Raw genomic sequence first — 26,161 nt, 5'->3', positions numbered from 1 at the left:
GACCATCACCACTAAGAGCTGACCTCATGCAAGATGTTATGTAAACTGCTTTACATGTCTCATCTCAATACTCTAAATAACTTTTCTCTGGTATGTCACCTATACCATCATCTTCATTTTGCAAATGCATAAATGGAAGCTCAGAAACATACCAGAATTTAGCCAAGGTCATTCAAGCAGTAGATGAGAGATCTGGATTCAAATGCAGGCAGCAAGGTACCTCCAGAGCTTGAGCTCATCAGCAACCCTCTCTAATAGTAGATATAAAGGCAGAACTACAAATCCAGAAAGTTAGGTTTAATCCAGAGTCAACCACAAACCCTAGTGGAAACATTGGAGAAATTCACCCTAATCAACTTGGATCTTATTTTTCCCATCTCTTAAAGAAGGCTAGAGTAGAATTACATCATGTTTACAGTTCCTATGTCTAATATTCTAGAATTTTCCAAGTTTTGCAGATTAAACTATATTAAGTAAACTGGTAGCTAACAGAAAGAACAGGTGACTCACGGCATATTGCTTCAAATAAATCAGATTCTCTCTAAACCAGCATGCTAAGATTTCAAACTCATCAGTTTTTAAGAGGATGCAAGGTCAGAATTAGCTCCTGTGTTTCTGCTGAAATCCCTTTCTGTTTATCTGCCCTCTTCAACTTTGTCATTTTGAATGCATACACACTAAGCATAGTGTCTTAAGTAACATTGCTGAGGTTACACCAAAGACAGGTGTTGGGGAACTATTTCCCTGGGGCTATCATTTCTAACTCTCCCTCCCCAAAAAAGAGGGAGGGGACTGAAGGAAAAGGGTTTCTTTTCAGATTAAACACAGCGACTGCAAACACCTTCCCTTAGGCAATAAATTCTCTGCCAGTGCGTGCTGCAGTTTACCCAAACACCAAAGCAAAAAGCAAACAGCCCCTTTTGTAAGGGAGGAGCTGTCACCTGTCAAGTGATGTTTGTGAATTTCTAGAGAAGAAAAAGAAAGAAAGAAAGAAAACCCTTTCCCTTATTTTATTAAGCAGACTGTTTGTTCAAGGTTTGAAATGCATACTTGTGTTTAAGGTAAAAGTCCCTGGCTTGGCAATCTTGAACAAAGTGGTGCCATCTGATTGGCTACACTGCACAAAGAACAGAACAGGAAAACAGTCTGCTCTTCTGGGGACACCTGAACTCAGTCTGATCTGAGTGGATATTGGGCCATCTCATAAACAAATAAGTAACTACAAACCCACCTTTTAAAAATTGGAGGGCTTTTTCTATGTGGAATATATTTTGTTTGTTTCATTTGTTTTCATAGAACTAACAAACAAAAGCTTATTTGGTACAAATTATGGTTGAATGATTATTTTAATGGGTAACCAAGAAGTAAGAGTAGCAAAGATCCCAAGAGCAAGAGTTAAGAAGTGCTACACAGATAGGAGAAAAGGTTATGTGCATTCTCATGTTCAGGGCTAATCCTAGGGGAGAGCTTGGAAATACATTGTGCACTCTTCTTTCTCCACCTCTTTCTTCATATTGTTTCCATTCCAATGAGGCCTGCTCACCCCACTCACAGATGCTCCATTCTCCAAAATGTCTCACTCATCTCCAGTCAAAACTCCATCCCTTCCACAGATTGCAATCAAAGGTATATTGAGAGGGACTCTTTCCCTTCTATGTGCAAATGCCTAGAGTCTCCTTTAGTTACCTAGAAGTATTTGCATTGTTTAAAGAAGAGATTATTTAACCAAAATTTAAAGTTTATAGACACTTTTGCACAGTTGTAGGAGTATAAATTGAAAAGAAAACAAACTCATGAAAAGAAATTTGATAATAAGTAAGTAACACTGGTGTTCATACAATCTTACTTAATAATTACACTTCTAAGATCCAGCACAAGAAAATATTTTCTATATAAATATTCCTCTTAAAAATCTATGAGTAAGAGAACAGTTAAATAAATCATTGTACATCTATGTAATGACATAATATAGCAATTAAAGTTGTTTTAAAGATTAGTGAATAAGAGAAATATGTTCACCACTGAATGAAAAAAAGTAGATTATAAATTTATATATGACATGATCCAAATACTTCTTATAGAATCTGTTTCTTCAAGGAAAAAACTGGAAAAAAAACCTAAAAGTTTTATAACTTTTATCACCAAATAGAGATTACATATGCTTTTGATACTTCCTTCTAAAGTTCTTTTGCATTAGTATGCATTGCTTTTATAACCAGAGCAATTACTAATCTGTATTTTATTATGAAAGGTAATATATATTCACCTATTTCAGAGTTCTTATGATAGACAGACAAGTGATAACAAAAATAATAATTTTTAAATGACTATATTTTTAGATGCCAGGAACTCTGAATGAAAACAAATCAGATAATGAAACAAATCATTGCAATTCTCTTAGGCCAATGATAGGTGTTATTGTCTATCCATAAAAATGAGGAAAGAGAGGCTCATAGAGATTATGAGGTTCACACGGCTAAAACTGGTATAGACAGAATTCCAACCACAGTGTATCTGACTAAAAATCTTATGTCATAATTCTAAAGTAATAAACTGTAAAATCCTATTAGAATGCAGTCATCAAAGTAAAAACAAAAACAAAAAACAACCTCTAATCGAGTCTCCCTACACTAAACCATAGTATTTTTCTAGAAGACCCGGCAAGGAGAAAGTAGAGATGGGAAAGAAGTAGGACATTCAGAAAGGAACAAGGGAATGTGTAGGAGAAGCAAAAAGAGAGTGGTAGTAGCAATGTGAGGGTCGCCCTGGAAGCCTGAAGGAGATCAAGTAGGAAGAGAGAAGAAGGAAAACAGAGATACTTTCCTTCAAGTGACCTCTTGATATTGGTGTCAGATTTACAGTTGGCAGACATTATGCATCTCAGATGCCTGGGATACCAAGACATACAGAAAGCAATTGCTGTTTATATGACATATCAAGGATTCTTCTACCTTTTGAGTCAGGAGGAGGCACATAGGGAGGGAAATTTAGGATTTTTGAGTGACCCATTCAGCAATGTTGTTAACTAGTCCCTTGTAGCCTCACTAGAGAGACTTACTGAAGAATACTTTGTTCACAGTGTATGTTCTTCAGATAGATAGATGATGATGATAGATAGATAGATAGATAGATAGATGATAGAAAGAAAGAAATCTGTCAAATGAGGACAAACAATTGGCATATCAAAAACAACTTTGACACAATTCTGCAATTTAAAAATCATCTAGAGATGAGGTTCAAATTGAGTTACAGTGAGTCAGTGTGTGTATGTCTGTGTACACGCATATGTGTGTATAGTCAGGGATAGAGAAAAGGTTGAGGGAGGTATGGAGGGAATGTTTATAAACTATAAACATTCAATAAAAATTCAGCAAATTAGAGTTCTGACATGATTTATGGTCCTGCTTAGAACATATAAGTACCTATTGTTCTCTGAAAAAAATCATTCTGATAAAACTGTTCATGGAATTTCCTATTCTTTCTGATTTATATTTAGTGAGAATTGTAACTTTAGTATGAACAAAGAACAACATCAATGATAAATAGCCTCCTGTTCAATAAAATAGACTTACTCTCTTGAGTTCATTAAAAATACATTTGACAGGGATGCCTGGGTGGCTCAGTTGTTGAGTCTCTGCCTTTGACTCAGGGTGTGATCCCGGGATCCATGATCGAGTCCCACATCAGGCTCCTTGCGGGTAGCCTGCTGCTCCCTCTGCCTGTGTCTCTGCCTCTCTCTCTGTGCCTCTCATGAATAAATAAATAAAATCTTTAAAAAATACACTTGATAGTTAAAATAAAAAATTATAGCATTGTCTGATGAAGTGTTCAATGTACATAGATATATGACAAATACAACATCATGCGGGAGGGTTATGAAACCAATATTGTGGCAAATTTTCTACATTCCATTTGAAGTGGTAAAATATTGATTCTTAATAGACTATGAGAAATTATGGGTGTGACAACCCCTAAAGAATCAATTAAAATTATGCAAAGAAATATAGCCAAAACCAAGATAGAATAATTAAAAGGAAATACTAAAAATAGGCCAACTGATCTAAATAGTGTCAGAGAAAAGGAAACAAAAGAGCAATGGAGAGAAACACACACACACACTGTATGTGTGTGTATGTATATATATATATATATATGATGTAAGTACACCAATTAATAGAGATGGCCAGAATGGGTAAAAAGTGACCAACTATATGTTGTCAAGAAGCAACTCACTTCAAATATAATGATAAATATGGGTCAAAAGTAAAAGGATGAAGAAAACATTTACCATGCAAACGTTACTCAAAAGTTAAATTGGCTACATTAATATAAAAACAAAGGAGATTTTAGAAAAAAGTATGTTACCAGGAATAAAGAGAAATATATAATGACAAAAAGATCAATTCACCGGGAAGATGTAACAAACTCAAAAATAATGCACCTAAAAATAGAGCTTCAATATACATGAAGCAAAACCAGACAGATGTGAAAGAAGAAAGAGATAAATCCATAATTGGAGTTGAAGAATTCAATATCCTTCTCTCAGTAATCAATAGAACCAGTAGCCTGAAAATAAGCAAGGATGGAGAAAAACTTCATAATACCATAAACCAACAGGCCCTAATTGACATTTCCAGAGCACTCTGCCCAAGAAAAGAAGAATTCAGTCTTTTCAAGTGCCCGCAGAACATTTGCCAAGATAAACCATAAACTGATATATGGAATGAACTTAACAAATTTCAAAATTTTGAAATCATATAAAGTAGGTTTTCTGATCATCATGGAATTAAACTAGAAGTCTGAAATGGATACATAACAGAAAATACCCAAATTCTTGGAAATTAAACATGCTTATAAATACACACAGGTCAAAGGGAAAGTCTCAAGGGATATCAGAAAATATTTTAAACTGAACAATATAAAAATACAACATATCAACATTTAGGAGATGCCACTAATATAGTGTTTCATGGGAAATTTATAAACATAAATACTAACATTAGAAGACAGGAAATATCTCAACTCAATAATGAGAACTTTCAGTTTAAGAAACCTGAAAAAGAAGAGCAAAATAAACCCAAAGAAGCAGAAGAAAATAAGACTAGAAATAATAAAGCTGAAAATGGAAAGATAGTAGAGAAAAACAGTGAAACCAAAGAAACTGAGCTGGCTTTTTGGAAGATCAATACAATTAATAACCCTCAGTGAGACTGTTAGAGAAAAAGAGAGGGGACACACGTTACCAATATCAGAAATGAAACAGGAAGATATTACAGTTCCCACAAACATTAAAAGTAGTAAGGGAATACTCCCAACAATTCTTCATACAAAATTTCAAAATGTTGATGCAATCAACCAATTCCTTATAAACCACTGTTTTTTAAAGATTTATTTTTTTTTACTTTAGAGAGACAGAGAAAGAGAGAGCACACATGGGTGGGAGAGGCAGAGGGAGGAGAGAGAAATTCAAGGAAAGTCCATGCTGAGCGCAGAGACCTACATGGAGTTCGATCTCTCAACCATAAGATCATGGCCATGAGATTACAACCCAAGCTGAAATCAAGAGTCTCCTGCTTCACCAACTGCACCACCCAGGTGCCCCTACAAACCACTATTTATGAAAACTTACCCAAGACAAAATAAATCATCTCAATAGTTCTGTAACAATTACCAGAACTGAACTTATAATTAAAGAGCTTTCCAAAAAGAAATATTCAGGCCCAGATGATTTCATTAGCAAATTCTTCTAAACATTTCATAAGAAATAATATCAATTCTACATAATCTTTCCCAGAACATAAAGATACCCCACACAAAGCACAAACACAGAAATCACACTGGGGTTCATGAACAATAAAACTGGCAAGATGAAAATGACCATGCATCATAATTGCTAATACCATCTCTCAATGGTGAGCTTAACCCTCATTTGCTTTAAACTCTAGTTTCTTTCCTATCTGCATCTAAAACTTTCAAGCCTAAAAAATTCTATCTGGTCTTACCATTTCATAGATATTTTAAACAATGCTGCAATGAAGCCTTCATTTCTGCGTATATGTGTGTGTTTGTACATATGTCCATATGTACCCATGTATGTTTGTGTGTAGACTTATTTACATATTTTAAATTGTTGTGCAAAAAAAAATTCCTACAAGTGGCACTTATGGATGAAGGGTAATTACCTTTAAAATTAAATAAATTAGAGTGGGCAAAATTGTCCTCCAAATATATCAATTTATATTCCTGCTCAAAGTGAAAAGATTGTTTCTCAACAATATCATCAGCACTGGATATCGTCAATCATTTAAATCTTTGCTGACCAGGTAGATGATAATCTATGATACCATCTATGACTTGTTGGAATTCACAATTTTTTTTTATTAGAGAGGTTGAACTATTTTATCTGCTAAATATTTGTGAATTACTTAGACTCTTTGCCAGAAAGCAGGGACTTCATCTTTCTCTTATTAATTTTTAAACATTTAGTTTATTAGGGCCATTAAACCTTTGACATGTGCTATCGATTTTTCAAATTTTTATTTTGTTCTTTTTTTCTTTAGAAATTTCTCCTTAGCCAAACGCTTATGTCTTGTATTTTAAAATGTCTGAGCATTATATTATAGTTTTTAATACATTATTTTCATAAAAGTTACTGAAACTTGGACCTCTTTTCCATTCTGTTTTGATCAATTTGACTCATATTTCAAGGCCTATATAAAAATAACCTTCTCTGTACATATTGCTAGTCTTTCTCAGGCACAATAAATCATTCCTTTTGCGTGTGTCTTTAAAAAAATGCATACATATGTGTAATTTTGTACACATTTGCTCATTTGATATATTATGGTATTCTCAAAGCTAGAGACCATGATTTTTTCATCTGTATCACAAAGAACATAGCTTACAGAAAAGTACTAAGGAAATGCTTGTGGCTAGATCTAGTATATATACTTGAAATCTTATAGAAATCTCGGATCAGTTAAAATGTAGGGCAAAATGCTTGGTGCTGTGGCCTAAGCCTTTCCAAAACACAAACACAATTTCCGCTCTTTTGAGATACAGAGCTGAAGAACTGATGACTCTTCATGTATATATGGGATGCTACAATAAGAATTTACAAAAATGGATGGTTTTAGGTAATTGCCACTCAAATCACTAGGGAAAAACCCAATTCAACTAAATAGGGCTTCCTTTCAAGCACAAAGGACCAATAAATGCAAAAATAAAAGTTACATAGTTTCCATCAGTCATTCCAGGAAAACATGTAAATGTTGATGTCACTATCTCCCTCTTGAAGACATGGCAGGCATGTTTAGACAGTTTGTAAATAAGGCAAGGGTGAGATACAAAGGAATATATTAGAATCTAAAGCCAACAGGATCTTGGAAACATAGGCTAAATTATGAAAAATTTTTGAGAAATCTCATTCAACCTTCATTTGCTATTCAATGTAGTTCATTGTGTAGGGATATTAAAATCATTCTAATTCAAATTCCTTTTTTTTTAATAATCAGAGCAAAACATCATGATTCCATTTCATGACTAATTATTAAGGTGAAAGTTGTATTAAATCTCAATGAAAATGGGATGCCATTCTCAATTTCAAGATTTCTGTCCTTAATAATCTGACATGCTGTTTCATGTTGTGTCCACAGATTCATATTTCTTGCATAGTAAGGTGAGGATACACTTAGCGAAAATCCCGTATTTTAAAAATACCATATGCAAAGAGAAAGTAATTTATGTGCAGAGTTTTAGAACTATTTAGCTATTAACCTATATACATAAGGAAAGTGAAAATATGCTACCAAGTAGCAGCAGTTGTCTGTTTGAAGAACCAGGATTCTTTTAGAATACTTTACAAACCAGAACACTAGTTACAGGATCTTGACCACATCTACCATTTTGCCATTCCCGTTGCTGAGCACTGTCATTGTTACATATTCCCATCTATGTATCCTCCACGTGTGGACATAGATAAGGGTGTTGGAATGGTCTTAAGACAAGGGAAAACAAAGGATTCATACAAAACTATAACTTATTAGCAATATTTCACTTCTTTGGAGATTAAAAACAGAACAGCAATTGAGAAGCAAGCTTATGTAATCAAGTTTCTTCTCCCTTAACTTGTATATTTCTTTCCTAAGTTCCTAAATGAACTATCACTGGAAAAATCATATTTTCATTTTGTTTTCCAGCTTTTCCTGAATTATTTCAATCCCTTATTCCTTGCAATGTTCCTAGGTCTTATTTCCTGATTTTGTGTTACCCTCAGTTTAATCTGGTAAACAATTTCAAGCTTGAAGGTGCCAACAAGTAATGGGACAACTGTTTTATTATCCATCATTACTGATGGCGACCTGTGCCTCTTCAGAGAAGGAAAAGTGTGGAGACTCTACCATAGGACCATCTCATGGGGAGAAGTGGTTTCTCCACACAGTCATCCTAATGCTCATGGAAGAGACAGATACATAAATAGAAATAGAGTTCAAATTCCTCTTAAATATAGTACTGTGTAGTAAAAATGAGAAAAGAAAAGATTAAGTCCGATAGCATGGATAGGACACTGACACTGCTGTGGAATGTACACGTCATCCTAGGAAAGTTATTGAACTATTTTTTTCTTTGATTTATTAATTTATAAAATTCACAAAGTGATTGGAAATATTAAATGAAATATCAAATATGTTAATTATCAAACATTGATGCTTAAGAAAATGCAGTTTCAAAAATTTATAATTATAACAGGAAAATCTGGATCAATTTCAAATTGAACACTCTAAGTTTCAATCAGGTCAGTCATCCTAGCAACATTATTAAACATCTATTTCAAAGAACCAATATCAAGTACATATATATAAATAATTGACAGGAAAAAATTGTTGAGTACAAATGGATAATTCTCTTAAATATCAGTATTTCTTAAATAACAATAGCCTCTAACCCATACAGCAGTGCATTCTCAGCTAGACTCTTATCCATGAGGACAATCTCATCAATGTATTGTCTTGGCTTTCTCCCCTTCTTATTCTTCCTTTTTCCCTAACATCATTGTATAGCTTCCATGACTCTTACTCAGATACTCCACTAGGATTTCTCCAAAGCTAAAAAATGGACTAAAAACACCCAAATGGACTTTAAATAACTGAAGTTTAAAAATAAAATAAAATAAAATAAAATAAATAAATAAATAAATAAATAAATAAATAAATAAATAAATAACTGAACTTTTGCTCAGATAGCAAATCTGGGTATTTTCTAACAGAATTGAGAAAACAGTGAAAGTAAAGAATAAATTACCTAAAATCATAACATTTTCTACATTGACAGACCATAGTCACAAGGGAAGGAATCCAAGAGGTGGATGGGACAGGAAGCTTTGCTGTTGTGAATGTTCAAGGAGAGAAGAGTGCTCTGACTGGAGATATTCTAGAACCATGCTACCCAATATTCTACCAACTAGCCACATGTGGTCATTTAACTTTGAATTGACTAAAGTTAAAATTAAGTTTCTCAGTTGCTCTTGCCACACTTCAAATGCCCATAGGAAAAATGTGGCTAGTTGCTACTGCATTAAACAGTACAGAATTTAGAACATTTCCATCATTGAAAGAAAGTTCTTTTGGACAGGACTGCTTTAAAGAGAGCTTTTTGACTTTTTTAGATAACTTCCAAGTCTCATTTCATATGACTGCACAATTTCCTGAGGGTCTATTGTATGACACTGTGGTAACAAATACTAAGCACAATAAGATACGACCCCGTCCCCTCAAGAGACAGAGAAATAAACAATGATAATATTATGATAACATAATAAGTAATAGGACTAAAAAGATACCCTAGATTGCTTCAGAGGATGGTACCTAACTCAAACTGGTGGTGAATAGTGATATGGAAATTTTCCCAGAGAAGACAGGGTAAACTGGTTGTTGAGAGATAGATAGGAATTGGCTAGAGGGGGAGAACAAAACCAAAAACAAACAAAAAACTAAGATGTTCCTAAGGAGAAAATTTCTAATAATATAAAAGGTAAAACAGGGCATGGCACATTAAGAAACCATATGCTTCAGTGTGTGAAAGTATGTGAAATTATAGTAGAAACTGTAAATAAAAAGGCTTGATTCTCCATTGTAAGCTTTATATAAATTAATTTGCTTTTATGAAGTCAGGAATTAGAACAGAAAATCCCTGGAGAGAATATAAAAAGATAGGTTTGCCTAGGCTTGTGCTACCTATCCAAAGGTGATATTATTAAGTGAGTTGGAAATATCCTAATTTCAAAGTCACTGTCGAATCAGAATTTACCACTACTTATGTTTAATTGTAATACATTATAAGGCCTTAAGTGACCTGCCCTGCTCCTTGGATTTATCCATCCATTTCCTTTCACTAGCTCAAAGATCATTGAGAACTGTATTGGTATTAGAATGGAAGGGGCCACTGAAGAATATTTTTTTAACAATTTAGTGACAAAACATAAGTACATTTGCAAAGTTGCAACTTTATATTTTTGGATATTTCCTCTTCCCTGTCCTGACACACTTTATCTCAATATTAAAAAAAAATAGTACAATCCAGATTAGAAAAATATATAGATGGTGAAAATTCCAGTAAAATCTTCTATCAGACAAGAAAGGCAAGGTCTTTTTAAAGCGATGTTCAAAATCATGTCCACATGTGATCTATGAAATCACCTTTTTTTCCTAGCTCTTTCTTCCCTCTATTTTTCTAGAAGGATTTGTTTGAATTGTGTGTGTGCGTATGTGTGTGTATATATTTTTTTTTTACAGAAAAAGCAGCAGGATTTGTATGGTGAATGAATAATAATTTCTAAAGAATAATAAAAGACAAGACAAAAAAAAAGCCCACCAGTACTACGTATTCTATAAATACAGAAAATTTCATCTAGACATTTCAGAAAAGTGTTTTATTATTACTAGCCCATTACACTCCTGGTCTCCTTTATAATGAGAAACTGAAGCCTGAAGTCATGAGTGACTCAGTGGCAAAGCTCCACCCCCCAAAAATACTATTTTATGCATTACTTACCTTCTTTCCTCTAACTCTGTTACCAGGTACTTAAATCTGTGTGTTCACATTGAATTTACTTCTTCCTCCTTTATTTAAGAAGGATAGTTCCATGGGAGAAGGGTCTGCCGTAGTATAGAATTTGGATAAAATTCAGACCTAGACTCTGGTTCTGACTCTCTCTACCTCCTGTAAAACCGTGGACTGGTATCATCCACTCCAAGTTGGAATAGAAACAAGGAACGATTTAGATAAAGAATGTAAGGGATTATTCCCAACCCACCTTCCTCACACCAGTGGAAACATATATAGTAAAGAAGAGTTGAAGAAGACACAAAATCCACAAACACCTAATTTTCTCTCTGCTGACCACATTGACTCTCTGCCCAATGGTCTTATCCATTCAAGATGGACATGGCCCACAGATGAAAGGAAAAGCTCCTGCCACTCACCCACATGGGGTCACTGAGGTCCGAGTCTTGCATCCGGATACAGTCCATGCTAATCTCAATCTTGTTTCTTGCACCATTTTCTGATGGCTCATCCGCAAAGTTCAAGTCAATAGGCTGAACTGAACATATGGGCCTACCATCAAGGACAAACAAAGGTATGTTAGGCAGGGAATGGGACTAAAACACAAGTACCCAGTTGATAACAATGAGCTATATGTTTCAAAGTTGCCAAAGCTCATTGATTGGACTCAGAAACTCTAGGTTTGGACTGTAGCTCAACCACATGCCAAATGTATCCTCTCAGACAGTTCAAATCTATGTCCTATTGGTACCATGGGAATCGGTGATCCCTGCCCTTGTCAGAAAATTGCTGGGTGGAACATGGGAGAGAAAGGACATATCAGGAATTGAGTATTTTTATACTCAATTTATAAGTATTATTTTATAACCTATCCTTTAGTGTGCCAAGTACTCTTCTTTTATCTTTCCCTGAATTTATTCACTTACCCAAGTTCAATATTAATAATAGAGACAATAATCATTTTCCGAGTAAGGCGTAAATGACCAACCAAATTTAGTATTTTACCTTCTCGGGGGTATTTGTATTGTAATAGCAGATGAGAGTCTTTAAGCCAAAGGAAGAGATTTTGGGTATCAAGGGAGTCATTAGGGAAGTTATTTGGAGTTAGGAAGGAAAGCTACCTCCCTTTTTTTTAAAAAAAAAAATTTATCTATTTATTCATGAGAGACAGATTGAGAGAAAGAGAGAGAGGCAGAGACACAGGCAGAGGGAGAAGCAGGCTCCATGCAGGGAGCCCGATGTGGGACTCAGTCCCGGGACTCCAGGATCACTCCCTGAACTAAAGGAAGGCACTAAACCACTGAGCCCCAGGGATCCCCATCTACTTCCTTTTTAAAATTTCAATTCAATTAATTAACATATATTGTATTATTAGTTTCAGAGGTATTGTTCAATGATTCATCAGTTGCAAACAACACCCCAGTGTTCATTATATCACATGCCCTCCTTAATGCCCATCACCCAGTTACCCCATCCTCCCACCCAGCTCCCCTCCAGCAACCCTCAGTTTGTTTCCTATGATTATGGTCTCTTATGGTTTAAGGAGAGCCCTTCTGATGCTCCAAAATTATACCACCTTGGAATACTGGTTTTTTGGTGATATAAACTTAGTAAATCTCTGCTGAATTTTGAACACAGAAATACTATTAGAGGAAATAAATTTTTCCAACAATATTGACTGATTTTTATTGATTCTAGAAACATGCCCTAGTAAGCAATATTTTTACAAACCCCATTTTCCTATTTGTAATAAATCAAGTACAACATTTTTTGCTTATTTGATACTTACTGTTCCAGAAAATCCCAGATATGCTGGAAGACCTCTGGACTAAGGAATTCATTTGTCTGTGTGCTCTGGGACATAGTGGATCGGTAATAACTTTCTTTCCAAGAGAAATGAGCTGGGGTTTCTACGAACCTTAAGAGAATAAAAATGAAACTAGAATTATAGTTCCCATATTTACAATATTGAATATTTAAACCAAAGCATATTCAATCAAGAAAAACTCATGTGAATTTTCAGAACCATCCAGGCATACATAGCAAAGTTTGTAAGTTGCGTGATTGGTGTTCCTTTGGGTAGTGTCATGGATCCCATTTTGCCATAAAGTCAGATAATCACACCCTCGAACAAATTCTTTTGTATCTAATAATGTTGTTAAACTCCACGCTTCCACTACCCAGCATCTATGTTCTGAAGATTTCAAAAAGAAAACAAACATTCCTTTCATTAAGTCTGACAGCCAGGGTGACCTATTATTAAACCCGTTGTATAAATGTCTCTACTGATTATCTGTCCATTCTGCCTCTAGCAGGTTAAAAGGAGAGTCAGAAAACAGTAAGAAGTTTACCTTTCATAACTACCATCTTAGCATTGTGCCCAGGGACAATAAACTCAAACCTCTGAACCTAGATTTTTTTTTTTTTTTTGAATCACCGGTTAGCTTACTTTGATGTGTGTGTGGGTGGTTTTTAATTGGAGTGTAAAATTCTGTGTTCAACTAAAGGATAAGTAAACATCTCAATAAGATGCAAATGAATACTATTTCTGTTTGCCCCATTTTGTTGCTGGGTCCCCAAGTTTGCCTTTACTTAAAAAAAATAACCTTGATCCCTGTATACATGAAGGAAAATACCTTTCTCAGGTGAAGCTGTCTCCAAGTCTGCATATTATCTACACAGATCATCTCAGTCTATGATTCATTGTGATTGTCAGTAGACTAATTTTACCCCAGGATGAAATTAACTAAGCTCTTAATCATTACTGTTAATATCATAAAGTGTTAATAAATAGTGTACTAAGATAGTCAATCATCTTAAATTTGCAAATGAATACTCTGGTCTGGTTACATAATAGAAGATAATAGCATTGGATTTATTGTTGGTAATTTCCAAACTATATGAAGAAGTACATTCATTTACTCAAGTTTAACACATTGACAGTATCTATTATTTACTAGCAAAAATAAAGGCCACTGAAAATAAAAAGCAAGTAAAACTATCTCACTCTCTAGAAGGTCACTGTATTGAAGGTAAGACAAGAAACCAAACCTCTAATAAATACAGTAAGAGTATGTATAACACTATGAAACTACAAAGATAAAGTATATCATCTCATCTGAGGGATCAAAGAAAGAGCCTTAAACAGTGCAAAGAAATTAGCTATGCCAGGTAAGGATAATGATATGAGTGAGTAGTCTATGGCAACAACATAAACAAAATACTAAAATGGAAAATACTTCGGTTGTATGTGAGAAAATTGCAAACAATTCTATGTTAGCATAGTGTAAGATCTGGGGCAGAGAATGCTAGAAAATAGAGCCAGAGAGAGAAGAAGAAAATTGTATGCTATGTTCAAAGAAGCTTAAATATTTCGATACTTCTAGTTTTTGCAAAAGATTTTTAAATGAACTTTTTGAGATCAGTATAGATTTGCATGCAGTTGTAATGAATTATACACAGAGTTCATACACCCTTTATGCAACTTCCCCAATGGTAAGGAACAACTTACAAAACCCTTAAAATATTAGAACTAGGATATTGATACCACTACAATCCATTTATCTTATTCAGAAATTCTCAGTTTTACTTGTACTTATTTGCACACATGCATATATTGTGTATTTAGTTCTACACAAATTTTTGATCACACGTGGAGGTTGGCATATCCACCTCTGCAGTGTTAAAGGATTTGAAGCATGAGACTTACAGAATACATTTTATATTAATAAATCTGGAAGCTGTGTGGAGGAAAGATTTATAAGTATATCAGTTTATAGGCAAAGTGGTCATACCAGTCCAGGGAAGACAATCAAATGCTAGCAGAATTAGGGACAGAGAAAACCGGGACAAAGTCAATTATCAGCAAAAAGGTTAAGTCAGACACTTTATGTTATGTTCACATTTTCTCTCTAGTTTCTCTCCGACTCCTAAAAGACCTTCCCTGTATTTCTGATGTCACCACTAACCAGCTGCAAAGGACAAGCCTCCCAGCTCCATGAACTTCAGCTTCCTTGATTGTGACATAGGGACAGTCATCTCTGCTCTGTTGCCTCACAGATGCCTACGCAGTCCTCAGTGATTTCCTCCCCACAAAGCGTTTCCTTGTCCCTTACTTGAAATGTAGTTGTCTTTCTCCAAACTTTGTTGGCCTTTTGTTACATCTCATCAATGCTAACTCATCCTATTTCGTTTGTTCGACAATTAACCAAGTGTAGAGGATTTTAAGTAACTTGAAGGCAAAGCCCATATCTCCTGGCATTTCTTAGTTTTATACTTCCTTGACGGTAGAGTGGAAGGAACATGGGTTTTGAAGTGTGACAGACTTGGGTTCACATTTTAGGTCTACTACTCACACATCGTAAAGTTACTTCACCTCTGCACCGTATTTTCTTCAACTATGCTTGCTTCACAGGGTGGTTGAAAGGCCCTCTCGAAATAATGTGCTACACGCTTTCTATACAGTGCCTGGTAGTTAATACATTGGTTGGATTAGATCAAATACATAATTTGTATCCAGGACATACTTGCTGAATTGAATTAATTAAATAGTATATTTGAAAGGCCTGTTAAAGCTGTAAAAGTATCACACAAAAGTAATTCTATTAAACCTGAATTAACCCTCCTTTCTCTCCATTTCAAATTTTTCTTTCTCTTTCTGTGTCCTTGGGCCAAAACAATGCTCCCATTACCTTTCATCTTCCCCTAGCTGACTTTTATCTCAGGCTTGCTACACTGAACTAGGCGACAGCTCCTCCCCACCCTTACCCCTACTGTACCTCAGTCCAGGATCTCAAGCTTTAAGGGGACTTTATTCCAAAAGATGGGAGTGGGGTTTGGAATAGATCAGTGATTTTCAAATTGGTTTCATGGTACTTTAGGGTTTCTGGTACCTCAGTGTATTTACCAGATATAAAGAAATGGCCCTACTGGTAGGACTCCAGACACTCCTTAACACCACGAAGTTTGGCTTCTGCCTGTCTTAAGTATATTAGTGTTCTGAGCAAGATTTCATTTGAAAAACAGGTTCTGTTAAAAAGTTAAAAATCAGGAGTCTAGGTGAGAGAATCCTCAAGGTCTTTCCTGAGCAAACCCAGAATTGATTCTTAGTCTCTGAATAAAGTTGTAAAACATTATTGAGAGAAAGGAAGGAAGGAGATCAGCTAGTGCCATAGGGCAGGAAGAGTGAAGTAAATCCTACCTATCTTCAGAGGCTTTGCCTTTGGGTGAATCTGAGTATCAATTTACTCATGGAACAATCACTCTGTTCAAATGGTTTTGTCAAACCAGTCACACCCAAAAGTAGGAAGTCTCAAGTCATATTTTTTTTCTTTTCAGCTTGTTTTTTGTGGATTAACTCTCCTATACTCTCTGCATTAACTCAGCAAAATGTACCCCGCCCCCAAAACCCTACTCTGTAGAAATGACCTAAAAACCCCAAGAGGTATCTGCTAACAGTCTCATTTCCTCTTGCTATTCCTGTTCTGCCCAAGAAGTCACCACTCAAATCTCACACATTTTCTTTCAGCACTCCTGAAAAATCTCCAAATCTAGTATTTCAGAGTCCAAACAACTTTAGTTTTATAGATGGATTTTAGAATTAATAGACCTCTGAGATCATTCAGCCTACTTTTTTCTTATTTAATAGATGGAAAAGCTAAAAATTAAAAAAGAACGAGTTCACCCTAGCTATATTGTATTCAGCATCGGTCTTTTTTTTTTTTTTTTCCCCAGCATCGGTCTTTAACCACAGCCCAGGAAAAATAAATTGATGCATGAGACACTAACCACCATCATGAATTACCCAACCCTTGACCTCTTATAACAGTTCCCATCCTTATCATTTTCTGGGTATTTAAAGCCTCCTTACTCCCCTTTAGAACCAAACTTAATACTATGAGAATAGAAGTATATTTGATTAAACATCTTCTAATCCACTTAACAAAATAAAACAAGATTTAGTAGTGATGCAGACCAGAAGCTCACTGGCTGCTCCTAGGCTTCCTGACTCAAAGGCTCCTTTGACAGGATATCATTCCTCTGGTAGAGAGAGAATGTGGCACAAGGAATTCCAGGAAAACATACCTGGAGTTCTCCCTTCTAATTGTGCCCACACTTGGAAAGATGGCATCACACACGAATCTAAACCTTTGTGAACCACATAGAATGTCAAGGTTGGTTGTGCCCTTAAAGACTGCCTAGCTGGGGCACCTGGGTGGTTCAGTGGTTCGGCATCTGCCTTTGGCTCAGGTCGTGATCCCAGTCATGATCCCAGGATCCTGGGATTGAGTCCCACATCAGGCTTCCTGGGGGAAAGCCTGCTTTTCTCTCTGCCTGTGTCTCTGCCTCCCTCTCTGTGTCTCTCAAGAATAAATAAATAAAATCTTAAAAATAAAAGACCATCTAGTCTTGCTACCTGAAGAATTTAGCCTAGACCTGAAGAATTTAGCCTAGATCCATTGATGTGCTAGGATATTGGCTAATGAAAGCAGAATGTTCAATATTCTAGAATTTTCCAAGCCAGTTGTTAAACACAGCCATTATTATAAATTTAAAAATATTAAACTTAAAATTAAATTATGTTAAAAGCAAATACCCAAAACTGATTACTTTCTAATTGTTGTACTATTATCTGTGTTCTTGAAAGCCATTGAAAAAAACGCAGTGAAATTGCTCAGATTTAAAAAAAAAAAAAAAACCCTCTGTGAATTTATTGCTACCCTCATCTAATAATGTATTTTAGTCAAAGGTTTATGTGCAAAGGGCTCGACAATAAATATATTGAGTATTATGTGAAAGACGATGTGAGGGATTTAGTATTAAGTGAGACATGCATGTTGCTCCTTTGAAAGTTTTTGTACTTCCATCCCAGAAATAGAACACCTTCAATGTCTAATTTTTACCTTCTGCCATAACCTTCTGTGCTCCTAATTTCCCACTGGACTGTGACCTTCTAAAGGGCAGAAAAGCCAGCATGGGCCATTCATTTGGGTTTGTGTTCTATTTGCCTGGTGATTGGCAGGAAAGGATTGCCATTGATTATGATAGGATTTTACTTCACTGGACCTGCTTTTCCAGTTTTCCACATGACAATTTTAGGCTCAGAGAGGATAAGGAAATTGTTCAAGGTCACTCAGCTAGTTAATAAGAGAGCTGGGCTTGTTATTTATTTATTTATTATTTATTTATTTATGATAGAGCAAGGCTTTAAATTTAAGATTGTATGAGCTCATGATTTATTAAACTATATATATTATACATATGTGGTTCTTATTTTCATTCGCTATAGAATTTGACCAATATGAAGGTTTTTTTCATAGGAGGATATTTGTGAAAGAACAAAATTTCCTACTAATTCTATCTCATCACAAGAATTATCCTTTTTCCTTCAGATGAGCAGGAAATGAAGTACTGATCAATGCATGGTATTAACAGAATATCTGTCCTTTCTGCAAATTCTCAATATTCATGGGAGCTGACTCTCAAATGTAGTGTAAGTAAAGGCGGCTGAGGTCCCTATTGTTTTCCAAGGAGACTTGAGCACTCAAATACTATGGGAGTGTCCCCACTTCTCAGATAAAAGTGGTTTAAAACTCTGAACCTGGCTTCTTCTGTATATCCATCTATCCATCTGTCTAATCTATCAATCCATCAAATTTTTACTTAAGCTTTTACTACCAACCTCTCTAAATCTTCCCCAGAACGAGTCTTCTAGTTAGCTTCAGGAGCATTCAAATCACATAATTCCATTTTTATTTTTAGTTTGGAAACGCTCCTATCTTTTCAGTTTACTCTGCTATTATGACAACCGTTATGATTATTAATTGTTATACTTAGTTCTAGGCATGCCAAAGAGCACCTTGATTCCCTTTAATAAATTGTCTCATCATCTCATGCAACAATGCCCAAGAGCCTTGGAGGAGTAAATTTATTCATATGCTTGAGATATGTCCACCTCCGGAAAGCTTCTTACACAATCTAAATCAAGTCTATTAACATCTTGTCTTCATTAAATAGAATTCTTTCCTTTTTAACTTCATGTTGAAAAATGACCACTCTGTTCCTTATCTCCATATTCACCCCATCATCACACCCATATGACACCTTCAGTCCTGGCAAAGAAAAACTTACATGGATAAAATGCATTTAGTGTCATAATCAACTTGAACAACAAAGTGTCATAACCAATAAAATATTTTATTACTGAACTAATAAACTAAATTCTTAAGAAAAATCTCTTGTATTTTCCTTTCTGCCATGATTAGTTCACTTCTCTTTCATATTCAGAAGACTTTTCTCTTCCCACTATCACCTGTCTGAAGATCAGATTGCCCACAGCTTGCTTCTGCCATAATACTTTATTGTATATAACAAAATCCCAATTCTCCCATGTTAACGCTGAGGGAGTGATCTTTTCTTCTCTCAAGTACCAAATCCTCTAAATCCCATATTTTTTGTTTCACTCTCCATCCTAACCAATTACTGCCTTAAAGGTAACGATTTCTCTGATTATAGCCCCCATCTCTCACACCTCCAGCCCACTGAAGCTCCCCACGCCCCTCATTTCATTTGTCAGCAGTCTCTCCTAACTGATGTGTGATCATCAATCTTCCCCAAACAGCATTTTTATCCGGCTACTCCTTTCTGACTCAGAATTCACAATCACTCATCTTTGTGCCCTGGACAAAATGTAATCAGACTTCATCCCTCATCCTTTTTATTCCTTTGGGCAGATGCTCTTTTCCAAATTATTCAGCCAGATATATCCTACAGGTTGTTTCTTTTCAGCCAGGAGTCTTTTCAAATTATGACCTCTTGTACTCCACCATCTTCTCCTACGTCATAATCTTTACTTTTGCTATCATTCAATACAAAGCTCAGCTCCCCTAGAAAGGGTACTGCAATGTACTAGATGTTTCTGTCCTCTCCAGACTTCATAGTTTGAAATTTAATCCCCAACCTGATAGTATTTGGAGATGGGGTCTTTGGGAGATGATTAGGTCATCATGGTAAAGCCCCCATAAATGATTCATGCCCCTATAAAAGGGAACCCAAAGAGCTCTCTCCCCCTTCTACCAAGTGAGGTTACAGAGAATGAAGACTGCCATCTATGAACTAGGAAGCAGAACCTCACAAGAAACAACTCTGCCAGCAACTTGATCTTGGATTTCCTAGCCTTCAGAATTATGAAAAATAAATTTCTGTTGTCTATAAGCCACCAATCTATGGTATTTCATTGTAGCAGCCTGAATAGACTAAGACATCTATATTATTATTATTATTATTATTATTATTATTATTATTATTATTATTTTTATTGTTTGAGTTTACTCCCTCAGCTCAGCATGTTTTAAGCATTCTTGTTCTTCGTTAGTTCTATTGTAATCTATATATATATATTGAAATGATGTTTCCATTTTGTTTACACAGGCCCTCTAACAAATGAAGAATTGGGAGTCAAAAGTCATATTACCATTTTCCTAGTTTTTTTTATAGCACAGAGTTACAGAACAACAACAACAACAAAACCTGAAAAGGGCTTTATTTCTCATCCTCTATACTTTCTTTCTACATATAAGTACTCCCAGAGATTTTATTCACAGTCCCACGGAAAGCCCGCAGGGTTCTAATACTAAACCCAGGGCATCCTGGATTCCTCTGCAAATGCTCTGAAGAAAGTAGACAATTAAAACTTTTTGTGGGACACCTGGGTGGCTCATTCAGTTAAGCGTCTGACTCTTGATTTTGGTTTGGGTCATGATCTCAGGATCATGAGATCAAGCCCATGCACAGAGCTGCTTGGGATTCTCTCTCATTCTCTCTCTCTGCCCTTCCCCATGCTCTCTCTCTCCAAATAAACAAAATTAAAAAAAATTTTGTTTTGTAAACTGAGCAGTCTTTCTAAATCCATGAACATACAAAAAAAGTTAACATCCAACATCACTTTCTATAAATCGATTGATCAGTTAATACAGTCTGATCCATTTCAGTTTAGAATTTGGCATTTGGTAGAAGATAATGACAGGGGAGACTTGAGTCCATCTTACTTTTATGCCATTTTTACCATTACACCATGCAAATATAGATACATACGAGCTTACACACAAGGAACTTATCCATGAACTGCTCCCAAGTTACAATATAGAGACATTTGAATAGCTGTAATCACCATGGCATCAGGGTTTGGATATGTTAGGGTTTCCACCAATGTGAAGACCCGATAGGAAGTTCCTGTAGCATCCATGACTCAGATATGTGAAAACAGAGCTCTGGAAGGACTATGGGGAAACACAAATCCATAGAGGATTTTCTTAGAATTGAGGAATATGCCAAATTGAATTTAGACAAAAAATAATTGTAAGAAAATGGGGAAAAATAGAAGTAAACTTTTTTTTGAGACACATAGAAGACCAGAAGATCTCAGGATTGGAGGACCTTACTGGTTACCTAGTCTCTGGAGAATAGAAGCCGTGGATAACAACAGAGATCTATCAGTGAGAGTGATTTTACAATGTCAGCTGAAGAAAATGTCACCACCACAGATGGTTCTTCATTTGTTGTCAGACAACTCAAAGTGAGTTGTTTTAGAAATTGAAGAAAAGTTCACTTCCCTAAAACCTCCAGAAATTCATCTGATTTCATTCAGAAAATACTTTACTCACATTGGTCTTCAATCTTTTCTTAGTTATAGACCTATTTTGGGAATCTGATCATAGCAATAGCTTCACACAATAAATGCATAGAAAAAGACAAAAGAAAGAAATGCACATACTGACATATACATAAATGATTGTATTTGGTTTTCAAAGATTCCATAAATTTCCTCCACATTTCCAACCAAAATCCCCATCTAGAAGCCAAGAACTTTCAGTGTAATCTTTCATCTAGACCAGCTGTGGACAAACTCCTACCCATGAACCAAATCAGGCCCCACTGGCTGTTTTGGGGGAAAAATTTTTTTTGGACAGAGCTAAATTTATTTGTGTGCTATATATGGCTGCTTTTGAGCAACAGCAGCAGAATTGACAGAACTGGAATAGCAACCATGTGGCCCACAAAGCCTAATATGTTTATTGTCTGGCCCTTTACAAAAATGTTTGCCAAGCTCTGATCTGTATGAAAGATCTTCTGAGAGTTTAAGACAAATTATAGTTTAAATTGATTAATACTGTGTGAAATTGGAAAAATTTCCTCATGGACAATTATATTAGGGAGTATAAAAAGGGAAGAAACAACAACTTGCTCAGCATAGAATTCAAGAAGTGACAAGCAACTTGAATATCAGAGGTGGACCTAAAAATAAGAAGTGATCTTGGACCAATGAGGGAAAAACAAAAAACAAAACAAAAAAAAAACTAGAAGACCAAAGGATATGCTCCTCACCCTGGATGCTTAAAGACTACTATCAGATCTAGAATTTGTCATCTGGAAGATGATAAATTATCATCAGATCCCGTCAAAGCTTTTCTCTTCTTGCCCCAGTGCATACTTTACTTTGTATTATAATTATGTAGTTGTCTAATCATCTCTATTAATATATCAGTATTTTAAATATGGGATGGTAACTCAATTCATAGAGCATAGCTCACACACATAGTGGTCAATATTTTATCACTACATAAATAATGATTCACATTTATTATACTTTAGTATGAAATTATACCCACATACATCTCACTTGATAGCCATATTCTAAAATGTGTATCATATGAACCCTATGAAATCATTATTTTGGAGGTAAAAATGGTGAGACATAGCAGGGATTTATGGCTCAAATTCATAGAATGGATATTACTGTCAATATTCTACAGCTGAATAACTGATTAAAAGACTTATTCAGGTCATATATTCCAAGAGCCAGTGGTACTTCCAAGTCATGAGCCTCATTCTTAGGAGTGATAAGATGAACAGCTCACCAATAGAGTAATAGTAAGCGATGTTTGTATTGAGTAATAAGAGATATTCTGTTTTTTAAAAGATAAATTTACCTAATCTGTATATTTTAGTCTCAATATTATCTGTAAATTATAGCAAAATACTTTTACATGTTTTATTGGCTGTATGTGATGGGCTGAAGAATTAAGAATAAGTAAAATAAAAAAAATAAAATAAAATAAGATAAGATAAAATAAAATGAATTATGGCAGGAAGCTGAGAACTCAAGAACAAATTCTTTGGAGTACTCACCCCCATCAATTTGCTAAATTAGCTTATTGGCTCCCTTCAAAGTAAGAGCACCATATATTTTCACCCACCCAGGCTCCATTCATTCTAAGTCTTGGTACTGAAACAGCTTAACCTAAAATTTTTAATATGTATTTTATTTTATCATAACAGGAGAAAGGGTTTTACAGGGTCTATCTTCTGTATAAAGTTCACATTACCATGTTTATCTAATTCCTTCACATATGATATAACAATTTTTATGCCATGACTACTTCAATAATTTGTCCTGGTAAATTTTATTCTAAGAAAATTAAACATAGAAATTGGCTAAGGGGAGGAAATAAATTGTATATAATAAGAAACAATGAATTTTAGAGATCTTTTTCTTGAATGTGATATGATACATGTTAAAGGATAGTACCTAGCAATAATGTCTGATATTGAATTAACAGATCATAAGGATTTATTTCTTAAGCAATACACTTATGGACATCATTGTGCAAAGAACCAGGAGAAAAAGAGAGAGACCCTTCCACCTCTGGTTCATCCTCTATGGCCTTCTTCTATATATATTTTCAGATTACTTATCTAAAACTGTATTATATATTTACTTGTACATTGTCAGTTTCCCATCACAGGAATGTAAACTCAATGCGAACAGATTGCCTTGTTCACTGCTGCATCGCTGAGGTCCAGGACAGTGCTTGGAAATGCTCCATAATGCTTGTTAATAAAGAATGATATAGCATAGGAGATTTCATGAATTGGAATCCTATCTGTATTTACTATTTCCCTCTCCAACTGCCCTCCACCCCAAGTTCCTAACATTGCAATGTTAGCTATTGCCTCAGTTCCACTTAAAGATGTGAGGAAATTATAGCTACGAATAAAGAAAGTCCACATTACAGCCTCCTGAGGACAAAAACTTACATGAATATATTTTTGCATCTCAGTAAATAACAGAATTCCTTACATAATAATGGGACATTCATAAATATTTGTTGAATGAACAGAAGGACGAATGGCCTTTGTTCACACAGACTAGCAGAGTTAGTGTACAAATAAAGATCAAATTGTTTTCCAAGTCTATTCTTTCTGACAGATCACAATGACTTCTGTGGGGAAGTGGATATTTTGCAACAATGAAAGAAAAATTTTTTTAAAAGCACAAGGTTAATGAGAGAGATACATCTCAGATGCTTCTGAGGACTTTGATGTGATGATAATCCAATAAAAAAGGCTCCCAATGGTGATCCTGAATCATTAAGAGGAGTTCACATGGTATATACTATTCTTGGTTTAAAAGACAGAGAAGCATGCTTTATTTTCAGAAATATCTACCTTCCAATATATTTTTTTAAAAATGCCATTTAAAGAGTATATGTTTATCTAGAAAATGGAACTGCCCAGACTGACATATTTCCTAAGGGCTCCTGGTAAATAAGTTTTATTCTTACTAAGACAGTATGACTCTTTGTTCCTTTCTGGTCAGGATTGCATCTTATCTTATAGTACAGTTTCTTATTTATAGTTTCCCATGGAATAGTTGGTTCTTGGAGATAAAGTTCACATTACCATTTATTTATTTATTTCAATAGTCTGACACAGTATCAGGCACCAAGGGGGTGTCAAGCAGATGCCTGTAGAAGGAAATATTTGGAAAGTAGAGTACACATAACAATGCCAATATCTAGAGCAGAAACAACAGTTAATATTTGATTGCTCCTATGGGCAAGGTCCTCTGCAATATGCCTCATATGCATTAATTTTCACAACATCTTACTATGTAGATACCAAAATTATCCCATTTTACAGATAAGAAAACCGAAGCCAAGTGGCAATTTACTTCCTCCAGAGCACATGATAACTGAGAGGATGGTGAGTCTGGAGTCTAAAGGATTTGGTTTCAGTCTCTAGTCTGTTCATTACAAAGCTAATGACTCTGGGGAAGTTATTCTGCCACCGTAAATCTCAATTTCCAGATCTGTAATGGTGGAAAAAGGGGATAGTGCCTATCTCATACAAGAGGGAAGGCCCTGGAATCTTACCATGGAAGGCTGCTGCACTTCCTCAGCTAGGGACAGTAAGTGTCACACTTTAAAGTTCAACAGAACTACCTGGCTCACATTTGGAAAACACAAATTCCCTATCCCTACCTCCCAAAGATTCTGTTTGTGATGATCTAGAATGAGGCTCCAAAATCTGCACTTTAAAGAAATTGGGTGTGCAAAGATATGCCTTGGGGATTCACCTACATTCTAATCCCTTTGAAGTTTTTATCAAAAATGGGGCACTATGACCAATCTGCATTTTCTCCAAATATCCATCCTCACATGGGCAAGGGATTACCACAATCCTACTCACTAAAGTATCTCTTTATCACCTGAATAAAACAGTATGGTGTAATGATTACAGTTAATATTGTATAACACATCCTACATGCTAGGCATTGTTCTAAATGCGTTATGGATATTAACGTACTTCATCCATCCAACGATCCAGGATAGCCTTTGACTATATTAATCCTCATTTTATAGACCAGGAAACTGAGGCACAGAGAATATCAGTAAGTTCCCCAAAGTACACACTCAGTACATGAGGGCAGTAAACTCAATAGGCTGGCTCCAGAGTCTGTAATCCCGACTCTCACACTGTGCTGACTCTCCCAGAGACAGGCAGAGGTCAGAACCCCAGGTAACAGGTGCTCTTAGTCAAGCCCCAGCTCCTCCCTGGGATTCAAGTTCCTCTGCTAGGAAGTGAGGGGGCTGCCCCTAGCGACCTCTCAGGCCTTCTGGTCCAAAGATCTTATCATTCATTTTACAAGAGACTTTTAACCCTGTTATTTGAAGGTCGAAGATTCTAGAATTGCTGACAGCAAGCTGCATCCCTCTTCTAGAACTGTCCCATTATTTCTTCTTTACCTGCCAGTTCAGAA

The 26,161-nt window shown here is 35.5% G+C and overlaps 1 protein-coding gene across 6 annotated transcripts in view; it reads right to left on the bottom strand.

Moving 5' to 3' along the window:
• TP63 (tumor protein p63) overlaps positions 1-26,161 on the bottom strand; it is a 218,388-nt gene that overhangs the window by 128,519 nt on the left and 63,708 nt on the right. For 4 of the 6 annotated variants that reach the window (XM_038583684.1, XM_038583683.1, XM_038583685.1 and 1 more), the window contains 2 exons: positions 12,851-12,979; positions 11,481-11,613 (listed from right to left, as the gene is read on the bottom strand). In XM_038583684.1, coding sequence (XP_038439612.1) covers positions 11,481-11,613; positions 12,851-12,979 — 262 coding nt within the window. Of the gene's footprint in view, positions 1-11,480; positions 11,614-12,850; positions 12,980-14,855; positions 15,010-17,035; positions 17,066-26,161 lie in introns of those variants that run through there. The other 2 variants (XM_038583687.1, XM_038583686.1) reach the window with 2 other exon arrangements.

This window comes from Canis lupus, chromosome 34 (genome assembly GCF_011100685.1).
Source record: "Canis lupus familiaris isolate Mischka breed German Shepherd chromosome 34, alternate assembly UU_Cfam_GSD_1.0, whole genome shotgun sequence".
NCBI classification, from domain to species: Eukaryota; Metazoa; Chordata; class Mammalia; order Carnivora; family Canidae; genus Canis; species Canis lupus.
This window is presented reverse-complemented; position numbering and strand designations above follow the sequence as displayed.